The sequence below is a fragment of the Cyanistes caeruleus genome, chromosome 25 (assembly GCF_971803275.1).
Source record: "Cyanistes caeruleus chromosome 25, bCyaCae1.hap1.1, whole genome shotgun sequence".
Classification (NCBI taxonomy): Eukaryota; Metazoa; Chordata; class Aves; order Passeriformes; family Paridae; genus Cyanistes; species Cyanistes caeruleus.
In genome coordinates this window covers 1,219,732-1,240,110 of record NC_141725.1, presented here as the reverse complement: position 1 = coordinate 1,240,110, position 20,379 = coordinate 1,219,732, and the positions used below count along the sequence as shown (strand labels likewise).

General features: G+C 53.9%; 3 protein-coding genes across 3 annotated transcripts; 1 reads left to right on the top strand and 2 right to left on the bottom strand.

Annotated features, from left to right (window-relative positions):
* Positions 1 to 900: 900 nt before the first annotated feature.
* On the top strand, positions 901 to 8,879 carry LOC111940378 (bone morphogenetic protein 2-like). Its single transcript, XM_023943036.2, has 7 exons — positions 901 to 2,804; positions 3,394 to 3,452; positions 4,459 to 6,344; positions 6,463 to 6,599; positions 6,917 to 7,039; positions 7,466 to 7,664; positions 8,037 to 8,879. The coding sequence occupies exons 3-7, from the start codon at positions 6,083 to 6,085 to the stop codon at positions 8,441 to 8,443; spliced, it is 1,128 nt and encodes a 375-aa protein (XP_023798804.1). The 5' UTR covers positions 901 to 2,804; positions 3,394 to 3,452; positions 4,459 to 6,082; the 3' UTR covers positions 8,444 to 8,879.
* A 434-nt stretch (positions 8,880 to 9,313) lies between these two features.
* LOC111940377 (potassium voltage-gated channel subfamily V member 2-like) lies at positions 9,314 to 16,273 on the bottom strand. The gene is made up of 2 exons (XM_023943035.2): positions 12,763 to 16,273; positions 9,314 to 11,381 (listed from the first exon to the last, which is right to left on the bottom strand). Exons 1-2 carry the CDS (start codon positions 14,011 to 14,013, stop codon positions 11,115 to 11,117), a joined length of 1,518 nt encoding a protein of 505 aa, XP_023798803.1. The 5' UTR covers positions 14,014 to 16,273; the 3' UTR covers positions 9,314 to 11,114.
* CD320 (CD320 molecule) lies at positions 15,793 to 20,309 on the bottom strand. The gene is made up of 5 exons (XM_086862874.1): positions 19,728 to 20,309; positions 19,341 to 19,550; positions 18,338 to 18,415; positions 17,835 to 17,983; positions 15,793 to 17,493 (listed from the first exon to the last, which is right to left on the bottom strand). Exons 1-4 carry the CDS (start codon positions 19,825 to 19,827, stop codon positions 17,838 to 17,840), a joined length of 534 nt encoding a protein of 177 aa, XP_086719000.1. The 5' UTR covers positions 19,828 to 20,309; the 3' UTR covers positions 15,793 to 17,493; positions 17,835 to 17,837.
* Positions 20,310 to 20,379: the final 70 nt, after the last annotated feature.

Sequence of the window (20,379 nt, the reverse complement as noted above, 5' to 3'; positions counted from 1 at the left end):
GCCCCTGCCTTTGGGAGCATTGGGATTGTGTTTTGGGGTTGCCTGTTGCTGGGTCTTTACCACACAGGTCTGCAAGCACAGTGATAATTCTCTGCCATGTGCATGGGTGAGGATGGGGATGCAACCACCTCATGTACAGGGAAATGTCCTTTAGCCAGAGAGCATGGATTCAGAGTAACCCAGGCTGGGAGGGACCTCGGGGGTCTCTGTTCCAACCCTCCCAGTCAAAGTAAGGAAACTAATCTGATGATAAAAGCTCTGCTGGATACAGAGCCCTGGAAAATGCAATTTTCTTACTTACTGAAATGCCCTTTTAGTACCAGTGAACTACACTGATGGCTCAAAATCACTTGGAAATGGAAACTCCAAACTAAATAATTCCAGACGGGTCAAAACCTCCCACTGTGACAAAGCTGAACTTGTTCATTGTGAACTAGTGAGCTGTCTCGTGAGTTCACTCCTAAAAAAACCCAAGACACGTCACTGGAGATGAACTCATTTTATCAGAATTGAAAGTGGTGTTGAAATGATTTACCACAGCTGTTTGACAAATTCAATTGTCCTGGAATTTGCTGATGTCATTTCTTTTTTGCATTTCTAACAACCAATCCGTTCAAACCTCCAGGAAGCTGCTGTGGCACCGCCGCTAGAGAGGGACAGAGACCGAGGGAGTGCTAAAGTGAGCCCGGAGAGCAGCGCAAGGGCTCAGGAATTCATTCCACGATTCTGTGAGCTGGAGGGGCCGGGAGGGGGCGGCGGAGCCCCCCGAGGGCTCTGCCTGAGGCCAGGTCCCCTCCTGGGACAGCGCCAGGAGGGCCTGCACAAGCGGCAGCAGCAGCTGCTTATCCAGCTGCAAGTGGAAAAGGCAATTAGGCAGCGTGAAGTGCTTTCTTCCAGAGCTGGGAGAATCAGCATTTACTTCCCAGACGTGTTAGTGGAAGGTGCTGGATGATTCTGTTGCTCCGGGGACGGGAATTCATGGAGTGGAGGGGGAGAATCTCAGTCATGGTAATAGCCCAGGGCTGACAAATGCGGACTCGCCGCCAGTTTTGCCTCTGCCCTAGGGCAGGTCTCTGCACTTTCCTTCTGGATCTTCCCATCTCATGTCGGGCTGATCCTTTCAATGTCTTGGTAAAGACTTGGAAACATCAGAGGAATGGGGCGGAGCGGGATGGGGATGGAGAGGAGTGTTAAAAGTCTCAAAAACACTGAGCCCAGAAACACTGACTTCCAGAAATCGGTTGTCATTTTATGTCCCACTCTTAAGGCATTCCAGAGATATTTGCTTTCAGAAATCACTTTTCCTCCCCCTGGAAAGAGCTCCATCCTGGAACAAAGAAATCTCCTCTAGCAGCTGCTGAAGTAGTTGGGAGGGGGCAGGAAACTCTCAAAACCCGTTCAAAACCAGGAGCCAAACACAAACCGCGAAGGATCCACACCCAAAGGCTGGGGCAGGGCAGGACCCAGGTCCTAGATGGAGCCCAAACCCACTTGGCTATCAGCCCAGCCATCCTTCTCCCCTTCCTCTAGTCATGCAATGGAGATTTTTAACCCTAATTTACTTGGTGAGTGGAGAAAAGCTGGAAGATTTAGCACAGAAACAATATTGTTTCTTTCCACGCAGATCAGTAGCTCAGACTGTGATGCAGGACAGTCTGTGCCTCTGCCCTTCCAAGTTGATGTAGTTGAAGCTGGAGGAGCCTTATCCCTTCTCTCCGGTTGCTGAGCCCCTGCCTGGGCCATCCAGGACCTGCCATGGTGGCTTGTCCTGGTGTGGTGCTGACACAGGAGCAGGGATGTGGCTGTCGGTGTGCCAACCCTCCTCCCCCCTGCTCTCTGCAACCAAACCAGGAATTTCAAATCCAGACAGAACTGCTTCATGCCCTGGGAATTTTTCATTGAGTTAAAGCTGGAATAGGGAAAGAAAAGGCAGAGCAGGATTTTGTTCTGCACCCCGAGAGCTGGGTCCATTGTCCACCTCCCTCTTCCACTCCTCTGGTACCAGCCTCCCTTCATCCCACACCCCAGAACTGGGGCCAGCCTCGCCTCACCTCGCCTCCTCTCCTCTCCCATTCCCTGAACTTCCCTTCCCTGAACTTCCCTTACCTTCTTTCCCCATCCCAGGTGTTCCTGTGGGGAGCCCGGTGCAGATCACACCCTTTGGAGGTGTCTGGGGAATGTGTCTGCAGGACAGCCTGTAATGCTGGCTCCAGCATCTGAGAAGCCCATAAAGGGCACAGTCCCTAGCAAATCCAGAGGGAAATACTGAATGAGTAAATGCTAAATCACGTTCCCCCATCCCTGGTGTGAGAGTGTGGCTCTGGGAAAAGTTCTGACATCAATATTTTGTGTTCAAATACAGTTTTTCTCAGAGATAACATGGGGTGGCTGGTGCTCACTCCCCAGAACTGGGACTTTCACAGGGTCAGGGACATCAGTCACAACTTAAACCCACAATAACTGCCATTTCCTCATGGTCTCAAACTGGGATGGAGGAACAAAGCCTACCACTAAGGCCAGGAACTGGTGAAGGAATGAGCCCCAAACTCCCAGCTGGGACCCTGACACAGAGAACAGCCTTTTCCAGAGGGTGCTAGATGCCAAAAGCTGGTTGTTCTGTACTGCTTCTGCAGGAATCTGGGCTGCAGCTCCAAGTTAATTTTCCTTCTTGATTCCTTGTAGATGGACTTCTCTGTGTGCCCACAAATTTCAGCACTGTTCTGGTCAAAAACCCATGTGGTGGAGAGGTGGTTCAGACACTGCAGAACTGTGAAATGAAGGAAAAATGCTACCGTGTCTCCCAGGTAGGATATTATTATGAAATTGTCCAGAACTGTGCAGGACACAGGGAGGAACAGCTCAAGGTAGGTTTCCAGGGGTTTCGCTCCTCTCTGGTGAGCTCAGCTGGGCCCTCATGTGGGGTCTGAGCTGCTGGGTAGATGCTCTAACATCAACAGCTTCACACTAGCATCGAACTAGAGTGGTAAAAACCTCACATTTATATTCTTTCATGATATAAAATGTATTTTACTGCCACTAATTCGTGCATACATCAGAGACATAAAGGAACATAAGGCTTTTTATTTGGATTGAGGATTTATTTTAAAAAGTAATTAAGGAACAATGATACTTATTTTAAAAAACATTTAGTTGTTAGGTATGTCTTCAGTTCAGCAGAGACCCTACTGCCTAGTAGGCTGAGTATACCTTCGTACACAGGGACCTCTGATTCAAAAACTACTGCTATGCCCCCAAAATATTTCTTACCAGCTGCTGCCCTTCTTTGGGGATGGATGCTGAGCCTGAGGCTGGAGGGAAGGTGGAGAGTCCTGGGGTGTCCCTGCTGAGGTGCTGCAGGGGATTTTTGTGCCTTTGTTTTGCAAATCTTTGCAGGAAATCGGTGTGGGAAGGTGCTTGGGCAGCTGCTCCTCGGGGGATCTCTGCTTGCTTAGGTAAGCACAGCTGTCAGGCTCCATCTGCTCTCCCTCCCGCATATCCACACCCCGGGCCAGGTGGGAGCTGCCCCTGTTCCTCTCACCCAAGGCATCTGCGGCTCCCGGGGTTTGGGGGCACACAGAGCAGGGTTTGGGTAGCACCCCCAGCTCACCCACCATGCTGTGCTGTGCTGGAGGGAGAGCCAGACCTGCCATGATGGGGCTGAATTCAGCAGGTGGTTACAGAGCCTGTGATGTCCCAGGACAGCAGACAGATCCTGACAGTGGCTTCTAGAGCCTGGAATGTGCCACTTCTGTCTCTCACCTCCTGGCAAAGCTGTGGGGAAGTAGGGGGTTGCTGTGGCAGGGTGTGTCCAGGCAGTTGTTTCAGGCTGAAGGGGCAGGACTATGTGTTGATTGTAGACATAAAAATATGGGTCCCCAGCACAGGAAAGACATGGACAAGGGGGGAATGGCTTCCAGTGGCAGAGGGCAGGGCTGGATGGGATATTGGGAAGAAATTCTTGGCTGGGAGGGTGATGAGGCCATGGCACAGGTAGCCCAGAGCAGCTGTGGCTGCCTTATCCCTGGGAGTATTCCAGCCCATTTTGGAAGCAAGGTTGGTGCTTGGAGCACCCTGGGATAGTAGAAGGTGTCCCTGCCTATGGCAGGAGTTGGGATGAGATGAACTTTAAGGTCCTTTCCAACCCAAACCGTGCTGGGATTCTTTGCATGCAAAGGGAAGCAAATCAAACCATGCAGGAAGAAAGACCTGATCTGTTCAGGCAGAGGGAGGTGACAGTTCACGAGTTACTCCAAGAGTAAGGAATAGATGCTGCAGGAAAAAAGCTGCCTCCCTTCTCTCTCATCCTACTCCAGAGCATCTACCCTTTTCCCAAGTGAAAGGTCCAGGATATAGGGGGCTGGTGGTGTACTGGGGATGTACTGGGGATATACTGGTTTTTCTTTGACTGCACTGGGAGTCTACTGGGGATGTACCAGGGATGTGCTGTTTTTTCTCTAGCTGCAGGGAGTCACAAGACAGAGAGGAATGCCTGTTTTGGGCACAAGCTGCCCCGAGACACTGTGCCCTCACGACTATGACATGCTCAGGTTCCAGACGCACCCGTCGCTGCCATCTGGGAGTGCAAGTATCGGGGATAGCGGGGCTGGAAGCTGCGGGTGGGGCTCCTGGAGACCCTGCCAGACTGTATGTAGGATATGTAAATGAGATAAGGCTGTTTTTAGTATAAAAGCTACTTTAACCAGCGGGTATAAATGAACCCTCTACAAAATGTTTTACAGCTTGTAAAATAAACATCATGGGCAATTTGCAGGTCCTTGGGTTTCCACCGTGCAGCTCCACGGCCCCTCTGCATCCAGCATCCCTGGAGGATGCAGCCGTCTGGCACAGGCTGGGGGGTGCACGGGTTGGCTGCTCCAGGTTACAAACTGGAGCTGGAGACAAGAGAGGGAACCAGGAGCTGGGCATATTGGGGCAGAGCTGTCTCTGCAGGCACCCCCAGATATCTTGGACGTGTTTCTGGTGAGCTGGAGAGAGAAAGGAGAGGATCCCAGGGGTACAGATAATTTCCTCTCTCCATTAACTCCAGCCTGTCGGTGTCACCGTGCCTGTTCTGCATAATTAACAACCCTTTGGGTTGGAATAAACTGTGGGCACCGCTGGACATTAGCCTTTACCTTGTCTCCCATCAGGTGGTCCTATCAGGGCTCCAGCCCTGATGAATTAGTTAATTAATGCTAATTTTTTCCGTTTATTCCCATGGCAGCTGTGCAGTGTGTCATGTCCACCTGCACTAGCTTGGTTTCTCTGTGATTGGGGAACAAGACCTAAAGAATTGGCTTTTATCCCACTACCCGAATATTTCATTAAGTTCAAGCATTCAGGAATTAGGAGCAAATGCCTTTTCATTCCCAGGAAGACAACAGCCTTTTATAATGATGATGATGATGATGATGATAATGATGAGTAGTAGTAGTAAAAAGCAAGCTGGATTAGGGTGCTGTGCTGCTGCTGCAGTGTGACAGCCTGGGGCTGCAGCACTGCCGGGTCCTCTGCTGGAACCCGCTCTGCCCCATGGCAGACTGGGGACCCGGGGCACCCCACCCTGCACACCTGACAGGAACATGGTACAGGGACACCAGTGTGATACTGAGCCCCCGCCACGATCCTTGCTCTCAGCAGCGGTTTCGAGAGGGGCAGCATGAGCTGCTGTGACTGGACCGGGATGGGAAGGGGATGCTCATCTTGATGGGCTGCATTCCTCCACACAAAAGTCATCCGATTTGTCCCATTAGTGCCATCATTAAAATCCAGTTAGTCTCCTACGGAGAGCAAATGCAGCTCAGCCAAGACCCTGCAAGGGTCTGGTGGCCCCAGACCCCCGTTTCCCCTGCCAGCCCTGGGAGTGCCTGGTGAGCCGTCCTCCTTCCCTCTTGTGTACTGGGGCTAATTGATGCAGGGGGCCCGGGAGCCAGGCTTCTCACCTTGTTAGCATGGCAATTAACTCTCTTTACCCTCCTGATTGCTCCTGTGCATATTTTACTCCAGTCCAGCTTTCTAGTGAGTTATAAATGCAGCACCGGGGAGGCCGGGGGAGTTGTGTAGGGACAGGGAGCACAGAGCCATGCTGGGGACTGTCCTGCTGCTGCTGGCCCTGGCCAAGACGGGATGCCCGAGCCCAGCCAGCTTGATGAGCCGGCGGGCTGAGGCGCTGAAGAAACTCCTGGAAGTCTTTGGCATGGAAGACCCTCCGGCCCCCCCAACTCACTTCAAGCGGCCCCCCCAGTACATGGTGGATCTGTTCAACACTGTTGCCAATGCGGATGGCGTCACCAAGAACCCTTTCGTCCTGAAGGGCAACACCGTCCGCAGCTTCCTGGATAAAAGTAAGGGTGGGGGGGTTCCCTGTGGTACTGGGATGCGGCTCTGGGGAGGGGCTGAATGTGGTTGGTGGTGCTGCCACCGCTGTTTTTGCTCTTTTCAATGCATCCTTCTTCTTTCCAGCGCACAGTGAGGAGATGCGGTTCCTGTTTGTCCTCTCCAGCGTGGCCAAGAATGAGAAGATCCTGATGGCAGAGCTGCACCTCTTCCGCCTCTGGCAGAGGGTCACACATAGGCCCAAAAGGCACCACTTCTGCCAGGTGAGGAGGGGGATGAGGATAGAGATGGGGCTGTCCCCCAGCCTGTGCCCAGGGATGCCACTGGCACACTGTGGTCATTTGCCTGCAGTGGGAACATGATCTGGCTCTAGTATCACATGAACAAATGTTTCACAGAGAATCATGATGATTTAACTGTGGCAGGTTCTTAAATATCCTTCTGGCTTGTGCAAACATCAGCAAAGACACACCAAGGTTGTTATAGATCCATGCTGACAATTCCCCATCTCCCCCCATACCTCTGTCCAGGGTCAACCCCTCAGGCAGAATCAAGGGGTGACCACCTTTGCCTTCCCCAGGTCAGTGTGTACCAGGTGCTGGAGAAAGACAAGCCAGACACCTCTGGAGGGAAGAAGCTGCTGGTAGCACGGACGGTCTCACTGCAAACCTCGGGCTGGGAGGTCTTTGCCATCACATCGGCTGTGAGTCACTTTTCCTCTGTTTTGGGCAGCACAGAGAGGATCCTGGGGTTCACATGCAGGAGGTTTTTAAACCCATTTCACCCTCAGAAGCCTTTCAGGCTCCAGTGTAATTTCCTGTCTGCAGTCTCTGCAGTGACATGGGGAGATGCATCCTCTGGGAGGGGGAAGAAAAAGTCATGCCAAGAGCCCCAGGAGCTGCTTCATCCTTCCCCAAACTTGTCTCACTGCTCTGCAGGGAGTTCTGGTGGTGGCTCCTGCCAGTGTCCCCTGTGCTGCATCCCCAGAGCAACCCCTTCTCATGGCACACAGAGTGTGGCCTCAAGGGGTCCCAGTTCACCATGTCCTGCTGCTGGCCTGGGACCTGCCTGTGAGGACACCAGTGCAGTGCCTGTCCTGGTCCACCATGACACTGGTTTGGTTCCCCAGGTTCGTGACTGGACTGAAGATGAAAGCAGAAACCAGGGTTTGCTGGTGACAGTCCAGAGCCCGGATGAGAACCCGCTCGACCCCCCACCACTGCAGTTTGCATCTGGCAGGGGCCACCATGAGAGCAAGAAGCCCATGTTGGTCCTTTTCACGGATGATGGGCGCCGTGGAGCGTTGCAGCCCACAGCTGGCTTCCCAGGTGAGTCCCATACGCCTGGCACGACTCCCTTGGTGCCAACATCCCTTCCCCAAGGGGTACTCCCCATCCCCACATGTGGACTCCTCAAATCCAAACCCCCTTCCCTGGCTGGTAGGAGAGGTTCTCTCATTTCTGGTGTAGCCCACTCAGGGGTGTTGTCTGCTTACAGATGTGTAGCTGGATTTGAGTTTGGCGTGAGACTGAGGCTGTCACCTTCTGGTGGCTCTGTCTGAGTTGGTGACAGGCTGTGACCAGAGGTTGCAGACAAAACCTGTGGGGAGGGATGGCCAGGGGTGGGGGGAGGCTGCAGTATTTTCTTCCTTCACCCAGGCTCATGCAATAGCCAATGGCATTGGATGCTCTTTCTGACAGATTTAAAGCCTCAGGCTCCTGATCTCCCTGCCAAGTTGCCAGTGCCCAAGCTGGGCAGATCACGCAGTACACGCTCGCTGGACCGGCCCCAATCCTGCCAGAGGTACCCATTGTCTGTGGACTTCGAGGAGATTGGCTGGTCTGGCTGGATCATCTCACCACGGGGGTACAACGCCTTCCACTGCAAAGGCTCCTGCCCCTTTCCTCTGGGCGAGAACATGCGGCCAACAAACCATGCCACAGTGCAGTCCATCATCAATGCCCTGAAGCTGAGTGAGGGTGTCAGCAGCCCCTGCTGTGTGCCTGACAAGCTCTACTCCATCAACCTCCTCTACTTTGATGATGACGAGAATGTTGTCCTCAAGCAGTACGATGACATGGTGGCCGGGAGCTGTGGCTGCCACTGAGGCAGGAGAAGGGGGCTGGAATCACCGCTGCAGTGGAGGCTGCTCCCTCCAGAGCATCAGTGAGGTCTCTGTCCTATAAACCCTATAAAACAGATCGGGACGAGCAAAGCAAGGGTCTGCCCTGGATGGTGTCACTCCCTGACAGGGCCAGCCCAGGAAGGCTCAGGGCCAAGCTCTGATTAAATCAACTTGAAGGAGCCCGTGTGAACCAGTAGCCACAGGGCTGCAGCTCCGTTTTGGGGTGCTCTGTGCAGGTGCATGGGTGTCCCTGCCCATGCAGAGGCTCCTGCAGGCTGTACTATATGTATATAGCAAGAGCACTAATATATGACAGATACCGCCTGTACAGTGTCCTGTAAATGTCCGTACATTCCTGCATTGCTGTGACTTGTAAAATTAATTCAGAGCAACTATTTAAACATGCCATTCTCCAAAAGCTGCCTGTGGACTCTGAATTGCTGCCATGAACAGGACAAGCAGACATCTTGCAGGCACAGGGAAGGGGGTGCACATGGAGGGATGGAGATGTAGCTGCAGCACAGTCTCCAGGGGCAAGGGGATGAGGTTGGTGTGCCCCATTCCTTGAAAGCTGGATGGTCTCAGGATCCATCAGCCTGCAACTGGGGGTGCAGGGAGATGAGCAGGCAATGGGGGTACTTGGGGGAATGTGGTGATGGAGTCTGGGGTGGGACGGGGGTGTCTATAGGGGTAGACTGCTGGGGCAGTGTCTGTCTGTGGTTTAACCCCAGATCGCAACTAAGCATCACACAGCCACTGGCCTCCCCCTCCACCCTGGTGGGATGGGGAGGAGAATCAGAAAAGGTAAAACCTGTGGGTTGAGATAAGGAAAGTTCAATAATGGAAATGAAATAAAATATGGTAATATTTAATAATATTTGTAATGAAAAGGGAGACACCAAAAGGAGGGAATGATAAACCCCAAGACAGACAAGTGATGCCCAATACCTAATTGCTCAGCACCAACTGATCTGTGCCCTGCCTGTCTCCTAGCAGCCATCAGCCACTGGAAGATCAGTGTGTGATCAAGATTATTCTCACACTGAATCTAAAATACAGCGTTGTACCAGGCACTGGGGAGAAAATGAACTCTATTGCAGCTGAAACCCAGACAGTGGGGCAGGAGAGCTCTGGGGGAAGATGGTCAGAGGAAAATGCTGTGCTCAGAGAGAATGTTCTCTCTGAGAACAGAGAGAAAAATGGGGTGGAAACCAGAGCCGCCCAATGCTGTGGGGTCAGGTCAGTGCCGGGGAGGTGTACAGAGGGCGGGTGTCAAATGTGGGTTACTAGGGAGTGGGTGTAGGTGTTGGTGGTCAGGGTAGGGGTCCCCTCACACCTGCTGGCACAGCCCCCTTGCCCCCTGCAGTTCAGCTCTCAGTGGGAGTGTGGCTGTCCCTGCCAGAGGACTCAGCTCCCCCAAGTCTCTTCCCAAGTTTCCAACATCAGCAGCTTAGCCACAGTCCAAGACTGACACCAGGGGTCCCGTGGCACCTCTGCATCTCCAAGTCCTGCTCACAAGTAAGTAAATTGTACCCTAGCCTGGCTGGCAGCAGTTTCTTCCCCCTGCTCTCCTGGAAATAGCACCAGCAGCTGTTGATCCCCACACCAATCCTCCCTGCAGCCCGAGATCCCTCTCTCCATCTCACCCAAAGGAAGGGTGTATCCCTTCAGGAGGCCCATTGACTGGACATGGTCCCATGCTGGAGGGTAAATCCTTCCCCTCTGCCCCCCAGACATGTCCCCCCCACTGCCTCCCATGATGTGAACACAGGGCAGACCCAACTGGTGTGTCCTGATCATATGCATGTCCCAGCTCCAGTTCCAATGCACCCAGGCCCAGGCACCTCATTCCAAAACTAATGCATGGACAGGCTCACATGGATCCCTGAGAGCCCCGTCCTTGCATTGATGGAATTGTGAGCCTTGAGGTGATGTCCCCTCCTCACTCCAAATGATGAGCAGTTTACTGAATGACACACAGTTGGCTGGACAAGAATGCAGGACAATGAAGTTTTGGGCCTGGTCTGTTAAATGCCTGTTCCTGAGGGTGCTCTGGCTACAAGCTCTGTATGCCTATAGTGCCTGCAGGTCCATCACAACAGCATCCCAAGTCAGGACTGTGCCCCAGACTCCAGGGTAGTGAGAAGAAGAACAGATTTGGCTGGAAGGATGCATGGCTGTAGCCTTTCCTCTGGGCCTTCACCCAAATCCCCACACTTGACTAGGCCTGGGCTGCTTGGCTGGGAAGGAGTCACTGGGCCCTGGGCAGGGAGAGCCTGTGTGTGTCCCACTCAGCGGGAAACAGAGCAGCACCTGCACGTGTGTCACACTGGGCTACCTGCCTTGGACAGGTGACAGTTCAGTCCCATCCCTCACTCCCTGTGATGTCAGAGTGCCCTTTGCCTCAGCCCGTGGCAGACAAACCTCCTGCCCTGGCCATACAGCTCCCAAGCCACCTGTGACTGGCTGCTCTGTGGGACAGCAGTGTCTGGCACACAGCAGTAAGGGAGGTCCCAGCTGGCAGCAGCTCCTGTGCAACAGCAGAGCCCCAGCACTGTTGGGACTCTGCCCATAGCTCAGAGCCTCCCTGGGGGACAGAACCTACTGTGAGGATGGCCAGGACAGGGGATGTCTGCGGGGTGGGGAGCCTGTGTCAGTGGTAATAGCGGGGCTCAGCTCTCCAGCACTCTGAGAACTTCTGCAGGACTCGCTTCTTCAAGCGGATCCTCCTGGAAAGCTGAAGTGACTGGCTCATCTCATGAGCCTTCAGCTTGGCATAGTAGTCAGAAAATTTGTTGTAGAGGATGGAGATGGGCATTCCATTGAGGATGATGCCAAAGGAGATGCAGACAAACGCCACCATCCTGCCGAGTATTGTGTCAGGCACAGTGTCTCCGTAGCCCACAGTGGAGAGGCTGACCTGTGCAGGAACAGAAAAGTATAAAATCCCATGGAAACAAGCCCAGCAGACCCCACTGGCTGGTGCTGGAACTCACTCCCTCCTGCCCTCTGTGGAGCCACCTGTCCCCTGTGACCAGTGCCAGACCCTGGCCCTGAGAGCAGCCAGCTGAGCTGTGCCCTCTCCAGAGCCTGCAAAGCCAGGGCGTCGCTGTCCAGGCAGGCCTGGAGAGCTGAAGGAAAGGGCTGGCTGAGCCCCAGAAGCAAAGATCAAAGGCCAGACCCTGCTCCCTTACTGCTCTGTGTGTGTCTCTTCAAAGGCAGCTGGACACCCCTGAGCTGAGCCTTCCCCAGCAGTCGGTGTCTGCTGGAGCTTCCTTCCCCCTCAGAGCTGTGGCTCCAGAGCTTCCTGACTGCAAGGTGCTTGTTCCCAGACAAAGCTTCCTGGAGGGATACCTTCCTGGAGCTTTCCCCTCCATGGAAAACAGAGGCATTGCCTGGGAATGAACCGTGTTTAGTAAATGGGGAGCAGCGCTATGGGAACAGGGTGAGCAGCTGAGGCCAGAGAGGTTTGGGCTTGGCAGGGAGCTGTGCTCCCAGGGACAGGCTTAGCCTGGGATGTTGAAGCACTTGAACATAGTGATGTTGCTGGTTTTGCTCCTCCTTGAGGAGGGATGAATTTGAAGCAGATAGCCTTTGGTGGCCAAAGGGTATTGTAAGAGCAGAAGTGATCTGCGGGATAATTTCATCTGTAAATCAAAATGCCCTCATAACCCTTGGCTCTCGTGCTTTAGCTGCTCCCCATCTCAGAGGCAATGCCAGGTTTATTATAGTGCTCAGCTCTGCAGAGCTGCCGGCTCCTGGCACAAGTAGGGCAGCGAGTGGTTAGCACACCCCAGTCTGTGTCCACTCTCATGACACGGGCTGAGGCACAGTGTGACTATGGGTCCCACATGCAGCCCTGGGTTCCCCATCTCAGACCCACAAACTCTTGTGCCTCTCGAGCTCAGCAGGGCTGCAGTGCTGCCCAGGTCTCAGGCTATCCAAGGTGGCTGACCCCATGCCCACAGGCTGCACCCACTCAACACATGGGTCCCATGACAGATAAAGCTGAGTCACATCCCCTTTGTTCAAGTCAGGCCTGGAAGTACCCAAGCCACCACCTCTGTCCCACCATCCCATCCCAGGACCAGATTTTGAGCCTCTCAGGTCAGTCCAAACCTCTGATTTCTTTCCTCAGAACATGCAGGGCTCTGAGTTTCCCACCATTACTGAGCTGGAGGGAAGGCTGGGCCCTTTCTGCCTCCTGGCCAGCAGCAGTGGTGAATCCCCTAAGCACCAGGGCAGCCCCTACCCACAGAGCCTCCTCCACGCCCCTCTGGAAGAAGCTGCTCACACCTTACCGCTGCCCACCACCATGCGCAGGGGATACTGGTGAAGTCGGTGCCAGGAACATCATGTTCCACCGAGTGTATGAGAGCGGAGAAGGTGAAGACCCCCATGGCAATGAAGAGGAGGAGGCAGCAAACCTGCTGGTAGCATTGGCGCATGGTGAAGCTGAAGGCTCGGAGGCCAGTGGAGTGACGTGCCAGCTTGAGGATGCGGAAGATCCTCATGAGCTTGATGAGCTTGAGGACTTTGCCCAGTTTGCTCACATTCTCCACCTTGTGCAGCTCCTCATGGTACTGCATGTCTCCATCATCCAGATTTTCAAAGAGGATCTGGATGTAGAAGGGCAGGATGGCCACCAGGTCTATAGCATTAAATGCTGCCCGCAGAAAGTTCTTGAAGCTGGAGGAGGATATGAGCCGCATGAGGTATTCAGAGGTGAAAAAGATGGCACAGACCATTTCCATCTGCTCCATCCACATTTTCCCTGTCTTGTTTTTCATCTCCTCCACTGTGCTCAGTGTCATACCCACAATGGAGATAAGCACAAAGAAGCTTGACATGACAGCAATTATCTTGGCTGGGACAGAAGAGTATGGATTCTCAATGAGGTTCCAGACCATTTTCCGAAACCGACCCAGAAATTTGCCATCAAACTGCGCCCCTGACTCCAGGGGCTCCAGTTCTGCCTCCAGCTCCTTCTCTATTTTCAGGTACTCACTGAGTTCATCTCGCTTTTCCTCGAACAGGATCCGGCAGCAGCTTTGGGAGTATTTCAGATGGATTCCCCAGTACTCAATTTCCTCAACAAAGTTACTGGGGCACATCTCATCCATCACCCACAGGACCCCACTGCGGTAGAAATGGAAAATGTAGTGGAAAATTGAAGGATCTCTGTCAAAGAAGTACTCATTCTTCTGCACCAAGTAGTCATCACAAAGCTGCAGCTTCTTCACAGGATCTGTAGAGAGGGCCAGCTTCCCAAGCCGGGTGATGGGATACCGGGCCAGTACCTTGTAAGCTATCTGGAACAATTTGCCACCCACGTTAATGTTGAGCAGGTACTTGTTCCTTTGGATGGGAGTCTGGCTCTTCTCCTGGTTACTATCTGCCACGTTCTGCATGGAGTTCCATTGCCTTACCAGGCTGTCCTGTGCAAATGGGATGTAGGATTCCTCTTCCTCCGGGGTCCGGCAGTGGCCTCGGTGATCCCCTATCTTCAGGCTGGCCGAGAGACTCGCGCGCCTGGTCCATTGTTGCCTCATGGTGCCCAGCCTTCCGAAGCGGTGACTCCTGTTATGGGCAGCAGGACAGCAGCTCTGGCTTCAAGGGAATGCTCCCACTGGGCACACACTGACTAGGACAAGTGCTGCGAGCTCAGGGCAGTGGAGTGGCTGCCCGAGGGGCACAGCTGTGTCCTGGTGCCACGTGTCACCTGCCGGGGTCCCAAAGCTGATTGCTGATCAGATTGGGGTTTGCATTGTAGCAGTCAGAGGCGGCCAAGTGCCCGCTCCTTAAGACACTAATGAGATTGAGGCACTAGTCCTTTATGTAAGGAACTATTTCTAGCTCTGCACTTCTCTTTTCCCTTATTCTCTTCTTATTAGCTGTTTGCATTTGCTGCATGCTGTTTCCTGGAAGGACATCCATGACAGCAAACTGGAAACAGCACAAGCTTGCCTCAATTTACCCTCTGTTGATGGGACAGGAAGGTGCAGACATGCAGGGTTTGTATTGTCTTTGTACCCCCACAGCAGATGCTGCTCTTGGCACCAGCCCTTCGTTAAAGGCTAATGCAGCTGGCCCGGCTGTCAGCTGTCACAGCCGGGGAGGGGAGATGGTCATGACCTCTCAGCTCATCCCTCAAGTCCCACAGTGCAGATTTAGAGCGGATGAGGTGAAGGAACCACCTCTACACAGTGTGCAAGAAGGTCCCCTGAGGGACAGGCTGCTCTGTGCCCCTGCCCTGTGTCTTCAGCCCCACTACTCACCCAGACAGGGGCAGGAACAGAGAACAGGGAACACTGGAAATACAAGTAGACAGTAATAGTTCCTCTGAACTATTGGAACTGAAAAGGAGGAAATAATCCTTTGATTTGCAAGTAGAAGGGGAACCAAAATTAAACAGGCTGATTTTTGAGGTCTTACCATGGAAGAGGATCCTACTTCAATATGTAAAACATCATATTGATCTCCATGAACTGGTCTAATTAAATACAGAGATGTGAAGCACAAAGATGCTCCTGGCTTGAAAAGCAGCTCAAGCTCCACTACAAGTGAAGCCCCTGAGCTTGGAGATTAGAACAACAAAAACACTTCTAGCACTGGACAGAGGAAGGGAAATTGCTGTCAGAAACACAGCCCAAAATTTTGGCACAAGATCCATGAAATGTATTTCTTTGAACCCTGAAGCACTCAGGGAGCAGAAAGCAAAACCTGCAATGTCTTGTGAATTTGCCTCAGGCCCTCACTCCTCATCACACAGAGCAAGCACTGTGCCTTGTACCAAAGAACAGGCAGGCTCAGCTTGGCAGCTGCAGCTCACGGTATGATCTGGGACTGGCTGGTGACAGCTGACCTTGGCCATGTGGCCCTGCCAGCACCAGCGCTTCAACTGGCCCCAGCTCAGCCCTGTCCTGTTGGGACTCCTGGAGCCCTTCCTGGAGTGCTTCCCACTTTGTACTCTGCTCTGGCAAAGAAAGGACAAGTTCAGGCATTTTTTTCACCTTGCTTTTGGCTGAACTCCCCACTTGTTCCTGGGTCAGCAGTAGCACCTCTGGTGCTACTGTGGCATCTGTTTCTCCTGTCTCCACCCTCTCTGTTTGCTTTGCTCCTGTATTTAATTTTGTCTGCTATAGCTGGTGTGTGCTGGAGTATCATCTGTCCTGGGAAGGCACAGCAGCACTGGCTTCCCCACAGCATCCCAGGCCAGCCCACCCACACCAAGTCTTCTTTCCCAAGATGTGACCATCCAAAGGTGATGGCCTCCTAGATACAGAATCCATGCAAATGCACATATCCAGGAAAAATAAAGACTCCAGAACTTGTTAATTCACATTCTTTATTCTCCTGTGTCAGTCACCACAGCTATTTCTGCCTGCCCCTACGGAAACAGAAGGTTGTGTGTGCCCTTGCAAATGACTCCTTGGTACTAAAAATAGGAGCCCTGGAATAACTCAGGACTCCACACCACATATAGAAGTTTCTCTCATGGGGTATGGCAGCACTCACATGCTATCCAGGAGCGGAAGACTCCTACTCCAAGACTTATGACTGGTGTCTGCTTGGCAAGCCAAGTTCCCACCTTCAAGGCACAGAGGTCAGCAGCCAAGGCAGCAGCTTGGCACACTTAGTGAACACTTGTGCAAGGTGCACGTGGCCAATGCTGAACTAGAGGCACTGGGCACTAATCTGCCCCTGCACAGTCAGTTCTGAGAGCTGCACAGCACTGAGTCCTTTGGCTGGGACTCCATGTGCCACACAGACAGTGTCAGACCCAAGACATGATTTATTTCCAGGGACACCTCCACTAGACCAAGATGCTCAGAGCCCTGTCCAGCTTGGTCCCAGGGATGGGGCAGTCACAACTGCTCTGGGAAACCTGTGCCAGGACCTCACCATAAAATCCTCCTTCATGTCCTACCTAAACCTCTGTCAGTTTGTATCTGTTGCCCCTTGTCCTTAACAGGCCTTGGTGAAAAACCCCTCTCCATCTTTCTTACAATTCCCCTTTAGACATGGACAAGACACAACAAGGCTCCCTGGAGCCATCTCTTCTCCAAGGTTTGCCCTAACAAAGGTGCAGGACCTTGCACTTGACCTTATCGAACTTCATGAGATTCCTGTGGGCCTGAAGACCCCTCTGGATGACATCCCCCTCCCCAGCTGCACTCCACAGCCCAGTCTCATCCTCAGACTGGCTGAGGATCTACTTGATCCCACTCTACACACCACTGATAAAAACATGGAATAGCACTGGTCCCAGTACTGACCCTCAAGGGACATCACTCATGTCAGAACAGTTTTAAGGAAGACACCATTGAGAGTGTTAAGAGGAGCCCAATGCAGCATTCAGCACTGGGGTGGGCAGAGCAGGTCTGCCAAGGGTGGAGATGTTTGTGGAAAGGAGTGTGAGAGGAGCTGCCAGTCCAGGGCCAAGGAGTTCCTTGCCCCATGCGGGCTCAGGTAACAGCACAGCAAAGCCAGAGCAACTGTCACCCTCATGGTGGCACTCTCAGTAAAGGCCTCCCATGCATGGGACTGAGCAGCATCAAACAGTAGTGCAAACATGGAGTTTTTGTCTGATCTGTGCAGCCAGGGAGAACCTATGGAAATAGGTGAGAAAGCTCCTGTTTCCTGACAAAATCCAGGAGAAAGAATGGGGCAGATGAAAAAAGGCTCTTGGCTGGAAGTGGAAGGAGACAGCTGAACAGCACCTGGCATTTCAAGGAGAAAAACATCTTCGGGCCCGAGGCCACGGTGGTGGGCATCAGCAGTAACAATTGTCATGCAGAGCAATGGAGACATTTCTACCACCTTTGGGAGGGCTAATGTCACAGCGTCAGGGGAGGTCCTGTGCTATTTCTGGAGCCAAGGCAGTCCCACAATCTAAAACTCATTTACAAAGGGAGCATCTTCTTGGTATTCCAGTGTAACAACCCAGATTTGAGAGCTGATGTCCAATTCAGTCAGGCTGTGGTGAGCAGGAGACAGACTGGGCTAGTTGCACCTTGGAATAAGGGTCCCTGTTACAAAGCCAGGAAAACACCTGGTTATTGACAATCCTTTGGGAAGAAACCTAGTTTGACATCAATTTATGCAAAGTGGAGGAAAAAAATCCCACACCAGAAAATCAGTATCTCAGCAGGACTGCTCCATGTCCTTGGCATCAGGGATGAAAGGGGAGAGTTCTGCTGCTGCAGGGCAGACTGAAACCCCAGGCATCTGCTTGGCAAGCACCAGGGATGCTGGGAAAACCTACACCCAAAGGGGAAAGCTCTAGAAATTTCTTGCCAGAAACACAGGGCAAGAAGGAACTTCTCCCTCAGGCACATGGAGCAAAACAAATGGGATGCAAAACACTTACCCTTCAGGGCAAGGAGCCTTTCCGGCTCTTGTCAGGCATCAGCTGTTCCCTGGATGCTTTTTCAAGACTGAAGGTGTCAGATCTGCATTTTGCTTTGGACAGACCCCACACAGCAACAGAACCTGCAGCTACCAGGATAATCAGGAGCTCTGGAGAGGAGAGTGCACAAGCAGAGACCCACTCACTGCCCTGGTCTTGGGACAGGGCTCTGCTGCTCAACACCATGAGGCAGCAACCAGAGATGAGCAGTGTCCCTCAAGGGCAAGGGACAGACAGAGAGGAGGTGAGCTAGTGCCAGATCGCAAAGAATGGCCTTTTCAAGGACATGACACATCAAAGGCAGAGCAATAATTAATGTGTGGTGTCAGGCCTCCCTTAGCCCTCCCAGGCCAACAAAAGCAGCTACTGATACAGGTCTGGAATTGACCCCATCAGGACACTCAATTTATAGCCCAAGGTAAGTAGGTTCAAGACCATGTGCTGCACTCTTGAGTCTCATGTACCTGCAACAATCAAGATCCATGTGTAACCTGGACTCCTTGATGGCACAGAGACCTCAGGCTCAGGTGTAACTGAAGGCTCTGTGAGGAAAAAGAAACAAGTCCGTGAGGCTTCCAACTCACCTTATGGTCAGCACTCAAAGCAGTCTTCAGTCCACAGCTGGATGAGTTCCCAGCTCACCTCAAGAGCACCAAGAGGCCTTGTTCAACTTAAGTGAAACCTTATCTGCTGCTACTGTGATTAACCCACACTGGAGGAAAAAAGTCCTACTGGAAATGTATAACAGGGAAAGGTGGGAAATTTCCCAGCTGGACCTGGAACTGCATCACGCCAACCTGTCCTCGCAGCACTGAGAAGCCACAGGTACAACCAAAATGCAGCTCTTCACCTCACCTGTCAATTGAGCAAGTGCAGGCATCAAACCCAAATCCAGACTCTCACACCTGCAGTAATCTCTCTCCTCTCCACACCCTTGGAAACCTCCGGGTGAGGGAAGCCAGAAGCACCCTCCCAAGCACCCCAGAAAGCCAATAGGTCTGACAAAGGATGCTCCTGAGCCGAGTAGCTCTGGTCCCACCAGTAGTGGGGTGTAGACACAGCCGGACACAAGCCCAAACACTGTGTCTGTAGCTCCTAGCCAGCTGTGATGGCCCAGAACTTCCTCCTCATCCTCTTCCCTTCACCCTGCCCATTCCCCAGAGATCAGAGGAGCTCGGGAGGTGGAGAGATTCCAGTGTCTTCTCGAAGCAGCTGCTGGGAATTGCACGTTCTGGAAAAAGGAAGGAAGTACTTCAAAGGCCCTTCCCGAGGGAGCCCTGGGGGACGGCATCGCCACCCCCACCAGAGGAAGCTGAAGGTGCGTGTCCCCCATAGCGCTTCCTCTACTCACAGTGACCCGCGGTGACCGCAGCTGCCCCGGATAGGCCAGAGACGGAACAAAGGCTTCGGTCCGGTTTGTCGCCCCCGCCCCCAGGCCGCCGCTGCCCGCACCCCGCGGCCCCGTACCTGCGCTGCTGGCGGGCGGCACCGCCGAGCTCCTCGACGAGGTCACCGCGGGGCCGCCGGGACTCGGCTCGGCCGCGGTCGCGGTCCCGCAGTCCCACTCGTCCCCGCCGTCCTCACAGTCGGGGTGGCCGTCGCAGCGCCAGTCCTGGGGGAAGCAGGGGGCGCCGGGCGCGCACTGGAACTGGTCCGGGCCGCAGCGGGACGGGGCAGCTGCGGGGGACGGGCGCGTGAGGGGAGGCCGAGGGGGGCCCCGCGTGGGGAGCCCTCGCACGCCCCACAGCGAGGACACCCCGCGCGCGGGGCGCACGAGGGCGGCAGCCAATGAGAGCGAAGGGCGTGCGCGGGGAACCAATGGGCACCGCCCGCCCGGCCGCGCCCCCAGCTCACCGGTGCCTGGCGGGAGCGGCGGGAGCGGCGGGAGCGGCAGCACCGGCAGCACCAGCAACAGCACCGGCAGCCCCGGTGGCAGCAATCGCGGCCCGGCCATGCCGCGGGCCCGCACCGGAGGGACTCACTGGGACCGCCGCGCTGCTACAAAGTCAGAGCGCGCAGGAAAAGCGCGTGCGCTCAATCCCGACTTCCACCAATGGGGTTCTCGCGAGGGCGGAGCGTGGGCCCTTGAGGAGGCCCCCCCACCTCCCGTGCACTCCGGGGCGGGGCCCGGGCCGGTGTCACGTGATCGGGGGCGGTCCTGGCAGCCGCAGAGCCGGCCCCGCGCTCGTGCCGGTTCCCGCCAGGACCGGCCCGGCCCCTTCCCAGCTGCGGGAACAACCGGGCGCTCCCGCAGCTCCCTGGAAATCCATCAGAACCGCGGTCAGCACTGACCCCGGGGAGGGGTTGGACAGCGCTCTGCTGGATCGAGCAGGCGGAGGTCACAGAAGGACACTGGTCACGGACGGAATGTCCCGGGCTGCTGAATTTTTCTCACAGAACCTGGGCACTGGGCAGCCCTGTGAACGAGGCTATGCTTTATTCAGCTTTGCTCTTTATTGACTGCCTACAGCTTACAAACACACAGCTTTGTCACTATTCCAACCAA